This window comes from Phycodurus eques, chromosome 18 (assembly GCF_024500275.1).
Source record: "Phycodurus eques isolate BA_2022a chromosome 18, UOR_Pequ_1.1, whole genome shotgun sequence".
Lineage (NCBI taxonomy): Eukaryota > Metazoa > Chordata > Actinopteri > Syngnathiformes > Syngnathidae > Phycodurus > Phycodurus eques.
In genome coordinates, this window is record NC_084542.1 from 8,572,258 (window position 1) to 8,585,217 (window position 12,960).

The 12,960-nt window shown below is 40.8% G+C and overlaps 1 protein-coding gene across 20 annotated transcripts in view; it reads left to right on the plus strand.

Moving 5' to 3' along the window:
- afdna (afadin, adherens junction formation factor a) overlaps positions 1-12,960 on the plus strand; it is a 97,169-nt gene that overhangs the window by 69,757 nt on the left and 14,452 nt on the right. For all 20 annotated transcript variants that reach the window (XM_061704931.1, XM_061704933.1, XM_061704938.1 and 17 more), the window contains 10 exons: positions 885-950; positions 1,051-1,124; positions 2,903-3,021; positions 5,809-6,009; positions 7,136-7,227; positions 8,760-8,954; positions 9,072-9,219; positions 10,699-11,086; positions 11,378-11,625; positions 11,987-12,198. In XM_061704931.1, the coding sequence (XP_061560915.1) occupies positions 885-950; positions 1,051-1,124; positions 2,903-3,021; positions 5,809-6,009; positions 7,136-7,227; positions 8,760-8,954; positions 9,072-9,219; positions 10,699-11,086; positions 11,378-11,625; positions 11,987-12,198 (1,743 nt within the window). The remainder of the gene's footprint in view (positions 1-884; positions 951-1,050; positions 1,125-2,902; positions 3,022-5,808; positions 6,010-7,135; positions 7,228-8,759; positions 8,955-9,071; positions 9,220-10,698; positions 11,087-11,377; positions 11,626-11,986; positions 12,199-12,960) is intronic.

The following is a 12,960-nucleotide window of genomic DNA, read 5'->3' on the forward strand; positions in this document are numbered from 1 at the left end:
TACAGATAAGAAAATCATTGTTTTCAACAGATTTTCGCTTTTTCTTACCCTTTCAAAGGAATGTCCGGCTGCAGGAAGTCACTGATCCCCTCAATATTATAACAAAGTTGAAAAACATCTTTTTATGAACTGTCATTATAAAAACAGCATTTTAGGTATGTTATGTATTGCATCCTGGGTAATTGCTAAACCTCGTATTATGTAGTAAAATGCATGGGGAAAAAATCCTAGTTGCTTTTTATGGACCAAAACTGTGCTATTTAAAAAAAAAAAAGCATTGTAGGTGCTTATTACTTATTACTAAAAGTCATTCAAACTTATTAGGTGATTATTACATGTTAAAAGTCTTTCTTTTTAAATGCTTACGACATAGCAAAACACATAAAATTAAAAAGCATCTTAGGTACTCAATACATACTAAAAATCATAGTAAAAACATCTTAGTTGTTTATTAAATGTCAAAACTTATCAAAACTTATTAAAACATGGTTAGGTGCTTATTACATACTAAAAAAAAAAAACACATCTTGGGTACTTAAGTAAAACAATCATAGGTGCTTATTACATACAAAAACTCAAGGTAAAAGGAAAAAACAAATATATATATATATATATATATATATATAGGGTGCATACTAAAAGTCATAGTAACAAAAATAAAATCATCTTAGTGGTTATTATCGAAGAAAACTTGTTTATACCGGAGCAAGGTGCAGCTTTTGCTTTGTAAATGACTTTCATTTGATAATCAAATAAAAATTGGCCACCATAACTGTGAAAAGTGCAAAGGAATGACCCTAGAAGTCTGCCTTCCTATTCAAAATAAATCTGCGTACCCCAACTTCAAGAGACCCTCTAAAAAATTATTTTGTGTCCTCCTGCAGGGTGCGGGCCAGGAGAAACTGGGCATCTACATCAAATCGGTGGTCAAAGGAGGAGCCGCCGACATGGTTGGTACCGCAGCAACATTGGAGGAAAAAAATACACGTGCATGCACGTGCGCACACTCATACACATACATATGCTGAGCCTTTATTTATGTCCATGTAGGATGGGCGTCTGGCAGCCGGCGACCAGCTGCTGAGTGTGGACGGGCGCAGCCTGGTGGGCCTGTCGCAAGAGAGGTAAGACATCACTGTCGTCTTGAGTGATTGAGCGCTTCTCAGCATTCACAAGCCGCTCACAAAAGTTTGCTGACGCCTGTAACACCCATGAGGGAAATGTCTCCCTCAACCACACACACGCACGCACGCACGCGCGCACACACACAAACCATGTTAATGCTTTGCGGGTGCTGGAAAAAGACAAATAAATGGCGCAACATGACCACATCCCGCCAAGCTCAGGCCTGGGAACGATTTTAAAATGCTGTTTGTGCGAGTCCAAACATCACATAATTTTAAAGGAGACATATTGCGCATTATTTCACACAATTTTAACGCTTTAAACAACGGATGTTTGAACACAAATGGTGCAGCAATACATGGAGACAGAAAATACAACAATACTCACAGTCACATCCTTTGTCGTCTGCAAAAAACGATATTCTTTCTTTTGTGTCTGCATGACTAATATACTGCTCATGGTGGCCAACTCGCACATACCAGAAGGAGCTGAAAATAATTAATCATGATCCACTTACTGTTGTATTTTTTAAATTTTATTTAATTATGTTATTACTATATGTTTTGTAAATTACAATATTATGGAGTGCTATATTTTATATTAAAATCATGTTAAAAAAATATTGTTGTTTTTCTTTGGGAAGGCTGGAACGTATTAATGGAATAGCATTAATTTAAGTGGGAACAGGTATTTGAGATACATGTGTTGAGTTATTAGTTAAGTTTGAGCACCACTTTGGGATATCTTTCACACAGCAACACAGTTTAGTAAAATTCACCGAAGTCCATGTTAATGGATTTGGTTGAAAACTCTGACTTTGTGGCATTCCATTACATTTGTTCCAATTGGGGCTTTAAAGTGTCCCACTTCCCATTTTTTTACAATGTAGCATTAATACCTGAACCTTTTAAGTCCTTAAATCCAGCCATTTGTCATCTTTGTTGACATCCTCCAAACAGTGGGAGGAGAAAGTATGTGAACCCATTGACATTTCTTAAATTCCATCAAATGTAGTCTGATCTTTTTTTTAAATCACATTATTAAACAGACAGTCTGCTTAAACTAATGTCACACAAACGATGATATGTTTTCATATTTTTATAGAGCATAACATGTAAACATTGACAGGACAGGGAGGAAAAAGTAATTCCTTTGGCAGCAATAACCTCAACCAAAAGTTTCCTCTATCTGCAGATCAAACGCGCACAACGATCAGGATGAATTTTGGACCATTGCTCTGTACAAAAATGTTGCAGTTCAGCAAGATTCCTGGGAATATAGCAAGGAGTAAAATTGAATGTTGCTTGCTAGTCGGTGATTGACACTCCAGTTGAAGTTCACTGTAAAACTAAACACACATAACAAAAGTATTACACCTATTAAATGTTCAAATATATCACAGACTTCGTTTCTTCATTTTTGTTCACAAAAATCGCTGGCTCAAAGCTAACACACAATAAATGAAAAACACCATTGACGAGCTAACAGAAATTAGCATCGAACTCGCGGCACTTATATCTCTCAAAATAATGAATATTGGTACACTAATGCTGTGTAAACACATACAAACAGGCAATATAACTATTCTCAGGCATATATTCCTCAAACTCTATGAAACTAAATTATATTAACAAACTAAATTATATTATATGACCAATTTATGCAGAAATCTATGAATTTCCAAAGGGTTCACAAACTTTTTCCTCCCTCTGTAAATGTAAGCGAATGAGTGATTGATCCATCAATGTATGATTTGTCTGTACCTGTCCTTCTCCAGGGCGGCTGAGCTGATGACCAGGACGGGATCTGTGGTGACTTTGGAGGTGGCTAAGCAGGGAGCCATATACCACGGTCTGGCTACACTCCTCAACCAGCCCAGCCCCATGATGCCTCGAGGTAGTATATGTCCGTTTCATCACCTGTTTAACTGACAGCACAAAAACAACTTTCTTAAAACAAAATTTTCTTCAGATTAACTATTAATAAGTCACTGATGGTGTAGTGGTACACTCGCCTGACTTTGGTGCAGGCAGCGTGGGTTCAGTTCCCACTCAGTGAGGGTGTGAAGGTGAGTGTGAATAGTTGTTCGTGCCTATATGTGCCCTGTGACTGATTGGCGACCAGTTCACAGTGCAGTCCGCCTTTCGCCCAAAGTCAGCTGGGATAGGCTCCAGCACCCCATGACCCTGAACATGATAAGCGGTGTTGAAAATGGATGGATGAACTGTTAATGTCAGACCACTTATTAATTACGGCTGTACGATGTACTGTTTGAGCATCGTCACTGCAATGTGTGCACGTGCAATAGTCAAATCGCAAGGTCCTGCGATGTAGGAGGAAAAAGAACTCTGGTACCCAACATGCACTGCGCACATAATTTCACCAATCACAATCAAACCGTGAAGTTTAACAGAAAGCAAAACATTCACCAAATAAGAGACAAAACGTTCTTGCTTCAAGTTGTTTGTCACTCCCAGCTATAGTTTATTGTTAAACTGTCACGTAAAACAAATTCATCAACAAATGTCTGCTACATAAGTGCTAGCATAAAGTGACAAGAAAAGCTAGACATGCTAATAAGATTAGTACCGTTATAAACCTTCAAAAAACACAGGGAGCAGCCCAGAGTGATCTACAGTGGGGCAAAAAAAGTATTTAGTCAGCCACCAATTGTGCAAGTTCTCCAACTTAAAACGATGAGACAGGCCTGTAACTTTCATCATAGGTATATACCCCCTCACCTATGAGAGACAAAATAAAAATAAAAAAATCCAGAAAATCAAATTTTTTAAAAATAATTTATTAGCAATTTATGGTGCAAAATAAATTTAATAAATTCCTTAAAAATCATACAATGTGATTTGCTTGATTTTTATTTCTCATTTTGTCTCTCATAAGTGAGGTATACCTATGATGAAAATTACAGGCCTCTCTCATATTTTTTAGTGGGAGAACTTGCACAATTGGTGGATGACTAAATGCTTTTTTGCCCCACTGTATACTTATCATAATGAGGACACGGGAAACATTTTCACCCATGCATTTAATGTACAGTATATAGGATTGGGCATCGAGTATTGGGAATCGATTGGAACTGGGAATAACAATCAAATTCTCATAGAATCATTCAAACTTAAAAAAATAAAATAGTTTCGATGCCTAGTCCGCTGAGCCGCCGACCTGAAGAAGAACATGCCACAAATCAACGAAGTAGTGCGCGGCAGTGTTTGAAAGTCTGTCTTAGCTTTGCTAAAATAAATAACCAGTTGGCTCAGTGCAACACTTGCAATAAGATTATATTGTGCAAAGTAGGTTTCATGATGTGTAGAAATAATTGGGTACCGTCATTGACGTAGCGCGCTGAACTTCAGTGAAATCAACTGGGTGAGTGACAAAATAAAATACTGTACGTCTAATGCCAACATTGAGGTACCTAACAAGTTAAATGGTGACTTAAACCGTGGGTCAACGAAAATGCAAATAACCAGTTAACATTAGAATATATATTTTCTTTTCCAAGCGAGTGCCAACACTCACACACATCGCCTGAAAAGGCAGATAATCAAATAAAAACTAACGTTTTGAATTTATACTGTACCTGCTGCTATTCTGGACCATGTTGTTCTACTTTTGTCTGATATCAGTCTACACCAGGTTAGCCTGTCAGTGGGAGCTCAGTAGCTCAGAACAAACTAATCATCTCCTGCATTACCACCCAGAGTAGAAAATATATACTCTAGTACAGGGGTGGCCAACTAGTCAGAGACTAAGAGCCACTTTTTTTTTTGTGTTACTGCAAAGAGCCACATCATACACATGGGTACACATGAACATCATCTTTTAATCATGTATGCACGCATACACAGACCTTTGCTCAGCCAGATCTAATGAAAATAACCACACCAACATGATAATATCAGTAATTTTCAACAGTTAACATTGTGTGCACTGTCTCACACACACAAACTCTCAGTTCATTTTTGACGCATGTCATGTGACAGCTCCTGAAGAGCCGCATGAAACTAGTTAAAGAGCCGCATGAGGCTTCGCGAGCCGCTGGTTGGCCACCCCTGCTCTAGTACAATGCGGGAAATGACACGGCCCGTCATGTTGTGATAACTAGCAGAACTACAGGTTGATTACATGATGGTTTGAACAATATTCTAGCAAGTTTGGGTTCAAACTATCTTGTAAGTCAATTCTCGGCTTCTAGTCATAAAGTCGAAGTCAAGCCAGATGCCACAACGATTGTTCATAGTAAGCATTACGGTAACACGTCGAGCCCAGTCAACTTACTGCGGGGGCCAATTTCAAAATAAAAGACAATAAAGACAACAATAAAACATTGGGCATCAATGCGTTGTTAGGCTTTTATTTTGAAGTTGGCCCTACTAGTTCGTTGGCGGCGTCCGCAATTGGCTTGACTTCTTGACTGAATTTTGTCCTGCCCTCAGTTTATATTATTACCATCATAGACTGTTGGCACCAGCATCAGCACATCATCACAAAATCATGTTCAATTGCTAATGTAATATGCTTAAAAAAAAATAAAGCAAATTTAGTACACTGTCATTGATAAAATGGTAGCATATGGTGCTAGCTGGTTCATAAACTAGTTTAAAATTAGTGGAACAATTGTGTGAACACCTTCCTGTTACTCACCGTCACTTCCTCTTTGTTCAGCCTCAGACCGTGGCCGTGAGAAAAACGGTAAAATGCGTCCGAAGAGTGAAGGCTTTGAGCTGTACAACAGCTCGGTACAGAATGGCTCCCCAGAGAGTCCGCAGTCCGGCTGGGACTCTTACCCCGAACCAAAGAAGATGAGCGGGGAGGACCGGCTCCTCAAGAACCGTGCTGACCACCGCTCCAGTCCCAACGTGGCCAGTAAGAACGCAACTCTGTTGCACAATGTGGACAAAATGACAACGGTGTACTATTTTTCGACATTACCCAAATTCCCTACTTCTCCAACCATTGCACATTTTTCTTAATTCAAACATTTCCAACTTTTTTCCACTTTGACCAATTCATTCTTGTCCCACGATTCCACATTTTTCATGTTAAAAAACAAAAAATGCTATTCAAATGCAAATCCTATTTATCATTTCATGTTTCGCTGCTTATTTTAATTATTATTCAAAGCATTCCTACTTCTAATGGGTCAGCTCACTCTTGACAAATATTGGAAGTATTTTTCTCATTGTGTTCCATATTTTCCATGGCAAAATTCCCAAATCAACGCAGACATGAGCAAATTTTACTTTATCCTTCCAGATTTCGCAACTGGTTCCAAACATTCCAAATTCACAATATTTTTTAGCTCATTCAGGACATCTTGGGAACTCTTTTTGGCTCTGAATTTCCACATTTTTCAGTTGTTCACATTTTCCATGACAACAATCCCAAATTTCCAAAGAGAGACATTTTACAAGTGTACCTAATCTTCCTCATTACCCGACCGGTTCAAACCATACCAACAAACCTTAAAAATGTTCACCTCATTCAGGACATATTGAGAACTATTTTTCACATTCCCCAAATTCCCCAATTGTTCATTATTCCATGTATCTGCAATAAAAACAATTGTAATTTATGAAACATGTAACATATTTACTTCTTCATTCCACATTTCTCAACCGATTCAATCCAACTTCAAACTGTTGACATTATTCTGGACATATTATATTTAAACTATTTGCAAATTCACCAAATTCCCAAAGTTTTCAGTATTCGTCATTTTCAACGCAGTGATTTTATAATTTTACCTAATTCTTTCCATAGTTGTCGACCAATACAAACCATCCCAACCTGAAACTGTTCTGCTCATTCACATTTTTTTTTTTAACATTCTGACAATTCCTACTTTTTTGATAATTCCATATTTTACAAAATAGAATTCCCTAGTGAAGTGACATTTAACCCAGTCTCCCATTCTATATTGCAACATTTCAATAAATTCTTCATCATTTCAGTTCAGTAAGGCTTTTGTCTCTTTCACACTTATCCTCAGATCAGGGCCAGAGTCCTGCGGGCAAGCCAGTGTATCCCGCCGGTCCCGGCACCAAGATCACGTCCGTTTCCACCGGCAACCTGTGCGCTGATGTAAGTACTGTACTGTACCTCCTTCATCTTGCAGCCAACCACATCCTGTTGAGGAATTCGAGAAGAGAATGAAAGTGGCACTCAGACGCCATGAGAACTGTTTTTTGGAAAGCTGAGATTCTTCTTCACAGCTAGCTTTTCCTTTGTGTCAAGTATGAGCCTCTGCCCTGAATTTTACCTAATGAAATTTACCATAACAGAGGTCAGAATCAGCAGGCCCAGCAAAAATAGTTAGCAAAATTGTTTCAGTATTTAAAACTGTGATGTAATATTTTAATGTCAATTTATATAGGTCATATGGAATGAATGAGAGATCAGAAATTTGATCCAAATCTCCTTATAAATGTGTTAAATTTGGCTTTGTTATTTTAATATTGTAATTTGTAATTTTTGTAGGTCAGAAAATAATGGTGTGAGACCTTGCCATCTCCTCCATCTCAAAGGCGTTCTTCCGGACCAAACTGATCCCAGCCTTTTCTGTTTTGTTTGCTGCGAAAAAAAATAAACTTCACAAAAACAAAATTGTCTTGATGAAAAATTAACGCATTCACTGGTTGCTGTTTTCAAAGCAGAGTTCCCCATAATGCAGCCATTGTAGAGCATTTTGACTGATCTTTCAAGACCTATAGAATATTATGTTCTGTGATCATATATTCCCCGAATCTACCAAAAGAAAGAGTAGACTGTCTTCTTTCACCAGGAAAAAAAACTTTCTAGCCTTTTCTGTTATTTAGTAATCAGCAGTAGTAGTACATGGGCTGGTTCACCAAAAACACTGGAGTGGAATGGAGTGGAGAAATTGAGATTTTTGTGAAAAAAAACATGTCAAGCAGAACAGTGACTCTGACACTAATATTGTTTTGCTTTTGTGATGTTTCAAATTATAAAACAGCAAAAGCAAGATTAAGAAAAGACTTGATGGCAAAATAATCATTTATTTGAAGATATACAACAAAGAAATATGCCATGCGACGCAGACTCACTGCATGGCTTGAACTGAGCATCAGGGGCTTTTTTACATGGCCTTCGCCATTCACCTCATGATCATTCACACTTTCTACTACCTACCTCTGTTTATGCTATACATATACATACTCTGTATGTGTGTGTCTGTGTGAGGTGGCTGAAATTGTCCAACTTCTAACATGTTGGCCTTTCTCACGCTTATAATCGACGGGATAAACAGAGATTCACTGCCTTAATCTTTATCTTCTACTCATAACTGTGCTGCTCTCACATCCAAAGCAAAGCCACGCAGGCATCTACAGGCACCTGTTAGTCATTGCAGTGGCCTACAAACCTGATTTTCACAGACAAGCTGGGCGAGACCCTCTTCAATACCTAGCCATTGAAAAACGTATTTGACAAGTATATATAAATATCCATGGCAGTGGAAAGGTTAATCTAGTACATCCCCCAATTAATTAAGATGTTTGTCTTCATACCTTTGTTCATATAAGTGCTTAATAGAAACTTTTTTTAGCGGAACAATTGCATGAACCCCTGGTTATTATACACTGTCACTTCCTCAGGATGAGCCTTCACCCCCGTGTCCAGAGGCGTATCCCATCCCCACGCAAACCTACGCCAGGGAGTACTTCACCATTCCAGCATCCAAGAGCCAAGATCGCGTGGTGGCTCCTGGGCCAGTATCTTCGCAGCACTGGCGCGCCATGGAGGACAGAGAGCGGCTTCCCTCGGTGGACAACATCCATAACAGCATCCAGGTAAATAAATAGTTCTGACTTGAGCTTCCCAGCGCTGAACGACTTGAAGAACACAAACAAAAGGTGACCTGAACTAAACTCCTTGCTGGAATTTTTTTTTTCCCCCCTCGTGCTTAGCGGGTCAACCACTCCCAGGAGGACATGTACCCTGCACCTGGGGTTCTGAGGCCAGATGAGCGTATGCAGCAGCACTACCAACAGGAGTACCAACACCGAGACCTGGACTACCAGCACAGAGATCTGGACTACCAGAGGGGACCTGCAGGTAAGAAGCTTCAGGCATATGCCGCACACCGAGTGAGGCGGCCAAAACAGACTGAATTGTCAGGCACTGTTCGGGGTTCGGCAACTATTTTTCATGAGTGACCGAGTGTCGGCCAATGGTTTTTACGACACACCATAACAGATGTATCGCTCAATCAAAAATGTACAAGCCTTTCCCCAAGCTGTACCAATGTGTGTGTGTGTGTGTGTGTGTGTGTGTGTGTGTGTGTGTGTGTATATATATATATATATACATATATATATATATATATAGTGTTTTACTATATTACTCAATTTTATGTATACTTTTTGTACCTGTGGCTAGAAAATAAAGTAAGGAGAGTCTGTCACTGAAATTCACTGTTGTAGTCAGTGAATGGGGCGATCAATCATTGTCAACAGCCTCTCAAAATAGCTATGCCCTCTCTCACCTGTTTTCTGTCTTTGTGCCAATGCTTTTTCCTTGACAATCACCCCATGTTTTGTGGTTCAGTAAAGAATAATACACTAGAGCAGTGGTTCTCAAACTTTTTACACCAAGTATCACCTCAATCATTACTTATCTCTCCAAGTACAGCAGAATCTCGGACTAATAGGGGGAGGGGTTGTCCGTTAAACCCGATTGTCTCTAAAATTGAAGCACTTTTTTGTCACCTTAAAACAGCCACTACAGAACGAAATTATTATTCATAAATAAAAAAGCTTGAAAATGTTTGAAAAGTTTTAGTTTATCCAAAGTTTACCTTGCTGATGCTTGGAAAGGGTGATAATGGCATGCAGCCGGTCATGAGCTGCGAGGTTAGTGCTTTTTTTCCCCACCTCTGTTACAATTGAATGCCATAGAGAAGGACTTGCAAAAAAACAACTATATACTGTGCCAAAATCAGTATAGAAAGTTTGAGAGGCACGTATTACACGATGAGTGCGCGCTCCAGTGAACAAGAGCCTTAGAATAGGTAGATATGACACGCACCTTTTGAGCTGCGTGCCTACAGTGACACTAAGCTAATGTCCATGCATTGCCTTTGATGGGAACATCACCCTTGCCAACATGGCGGCCATGTTAGCTGGACCTAGTCTTCACATCTGTGACATGTTTACATAATGTTTGTATACATCTGGTTTCAACTGTAGTAGTGGCATGCCAGAAGCTCACTTCTAAGTCAACATTTTTTCTCGCAACACAACTTGATTAACTCAAAGTAGGGGCACTCATAAATCATGATACCACTGTACTTGCATGAAATCTGGCAGTTTTAGTCAGGATTATGTAAATATATTCTTGGCAACTACTGTATATTTAAGTTCCCTATTAATGGCCAACCTTCAATTTTGTAAATTCACACAAATTGTCATTAACTAATTACTTGTCAATTTTGAAAATTCCTGGCATTTTGCAAACCTGTCAACAACTAAGAAGAATCCAGTTGCCTCCAAAAGTTCCCTGTTCTAGTTCTGATGTGGCTTTGCATGGTTTCAGTTGTTGCCGGACCGGACCACTGGGTTCCGCAGCAGCAGGTTTCGTCCTCGCTGGAGTCGTCCACGTCTAGCCAGGAGCACCTCAACTTCTCTGCGTCCTCCACGTCGTCAGGGAAGAACCAGAAGACGGGGCCAGGCCGCTGGAAGACGCCCATCGCCCCGCACTCAGTCCAGCCCCCGTCCCGCTCAGACCTGCCGCCACCCCCTCCCCCGCCGCCGGTCCCCCATCCGGACGCCTACGACCCATATGACCCCCACGCCGAGATGCCTCTGCCACCGCCGCCCGCCGCCGTCAACTCAGCGACGGCCCAGCAAGCCGCCGACCGCAAGAAGCGCGAAGAGCAACAACGTTGGTATGAAAAGGAGAAAGCTCGTCTGGAGGAGGAGAGGTAGTGAACTGTTATTCTCCACCAAAAAATATATTTTATTATGATCATGCCACTATTTTTGTCCAAATTTTCCAAATCATCACTTTATATATTTACCACCTTCTTCCATATTTTTCAACAGATTCTTACATTTCCAAAGTCTCACATACTATATTGTAACATTTCAATTAATCCTAGAATATTTCAGCTCAGCATCTGCTTTCAGCATCCACATGCAATTTCTACAGAAATTGCATCCTCTACTACCTTGTGTCAAAGTTCTGATGGTGGTGATGATAACGATTCCCCCAGGGAGCGGAAGAGAAGGGAGCAGGAGAGGAAGCTGGGCCAAATCCGGGCCAACCCCGTCATGCCCGTCCAGCCTCACAACAACGGCGGCACCTTGCCTCCACCTCACCACCAGCAGCAGCCCCCCCCTCCTGCCTCCATGGGCCCCCCTCATGCTTACCTGCCCTCGCAGCCTCAGCCACCTCCCTCCAGACCTGAAAAGCTGGCCAGCCTGCCTCGCTCGGCCATGCCTCCTGGCTCCAACCCTCCAGGTAGCACTCCCTCACAAGGTCTTCACAGGGGTTCTCATGGCTCAAATTCGATGGCGGTATTGTTCTGATCATGATCAGGCCTTAGCAGGCCTCAGTAGTGTCAGGTTTCCGTTAATCTAACGCATAATATATCATTTGCCACTGTTTGTGATACATGCCATAACACCACAAAAAAATTAACTTTGAGCAATGCAGCTAAAGTAATAACTGTTTTCATAGTGTCTGAGGTTTTAGAGGCGGAGGCTGGCTGAAATTAAGGACAGAGGGCAAATTTTAATTTTTTTTTAAAGCTGAAAAAAAACTTGTCTTGCGTTTCCACTGTGATCCTTTGTTTCTGAACCATCCAACGACGTGCCAACAGGTATGGACACGGTGATCCGGGACCTCCTGCCCCAGCAGCAGCCCCGCACCATCGAGCGGCGAGACCTGCAGTACATCACCATCAGCAAGGAGGAGCTGACCAGCGACAGCCTCTCGCCTGACCCCTGGAAGAGGGACGCCCGTGAGAAAGCAGAGAAGCAGCAACAGCTCCACATCGTCGACCTTCTGGACAAGGAGATCCAGGAGCTCCAGGTAGGCACAGAAATCAAACAATAGTTTCTACATAGTAGCTTCGGGTTCTGGAGGTTTTTCTGATTGTGCAATTCGTGAAGTACTATCCTCCTAGCAAGGTCTTCTTTAGACCCTGATAAATTACCCAAGAACGTAATTTATACAATGGCTTCCGCAGACCAAACACATAATGGTCCTATTAAAGTTCACTGTTTTGGGGTGAAGTTCCTGCAGTCAAAATGCATCATTAGATCAACAAGTCTTGGTTCAGATTCTGAGGGATGTTCTGAAAGGTTCCTGGGCCGCCCTAAAGTAAAACCCCCATTGTAGGTTCCCTTTTTTTTTGGACCCAGTATATTCCCCCAGACCTAATTTTTGAGAAAAGTTCCCACAGACCGAGCACGTTTCTTGATGTCGGAGGTTTTAGAGTTGGAGGTGCCCCGAAATGAATCGGCGGCTGTCCTTCAAATTTTATATGCAGGAAAAACCCTGCTTCAGAACTGTTTATAAAAAATTCTAATCCTTCAGCATTCAGCTGTCCATTTCTTCTGATCATCCTTTAAATGGTTCAACATCTTCATTGGAGTCCAGCTGTGTTTGATTATACTGATTGGACTTGATTAGGAAAGCCACACCCCTGTCTATATAAGCCCTTACAGCTCACAGTGCATGTCTGTGCAAATGAGAATTATAAGGTCAAAGGAACTGCCTGGAGAGCTCAGAGACAGAATAGTGTCAAAGCACAGATCTGGCCAAGATTAAAAAAAAAAATCTGCTGCACTT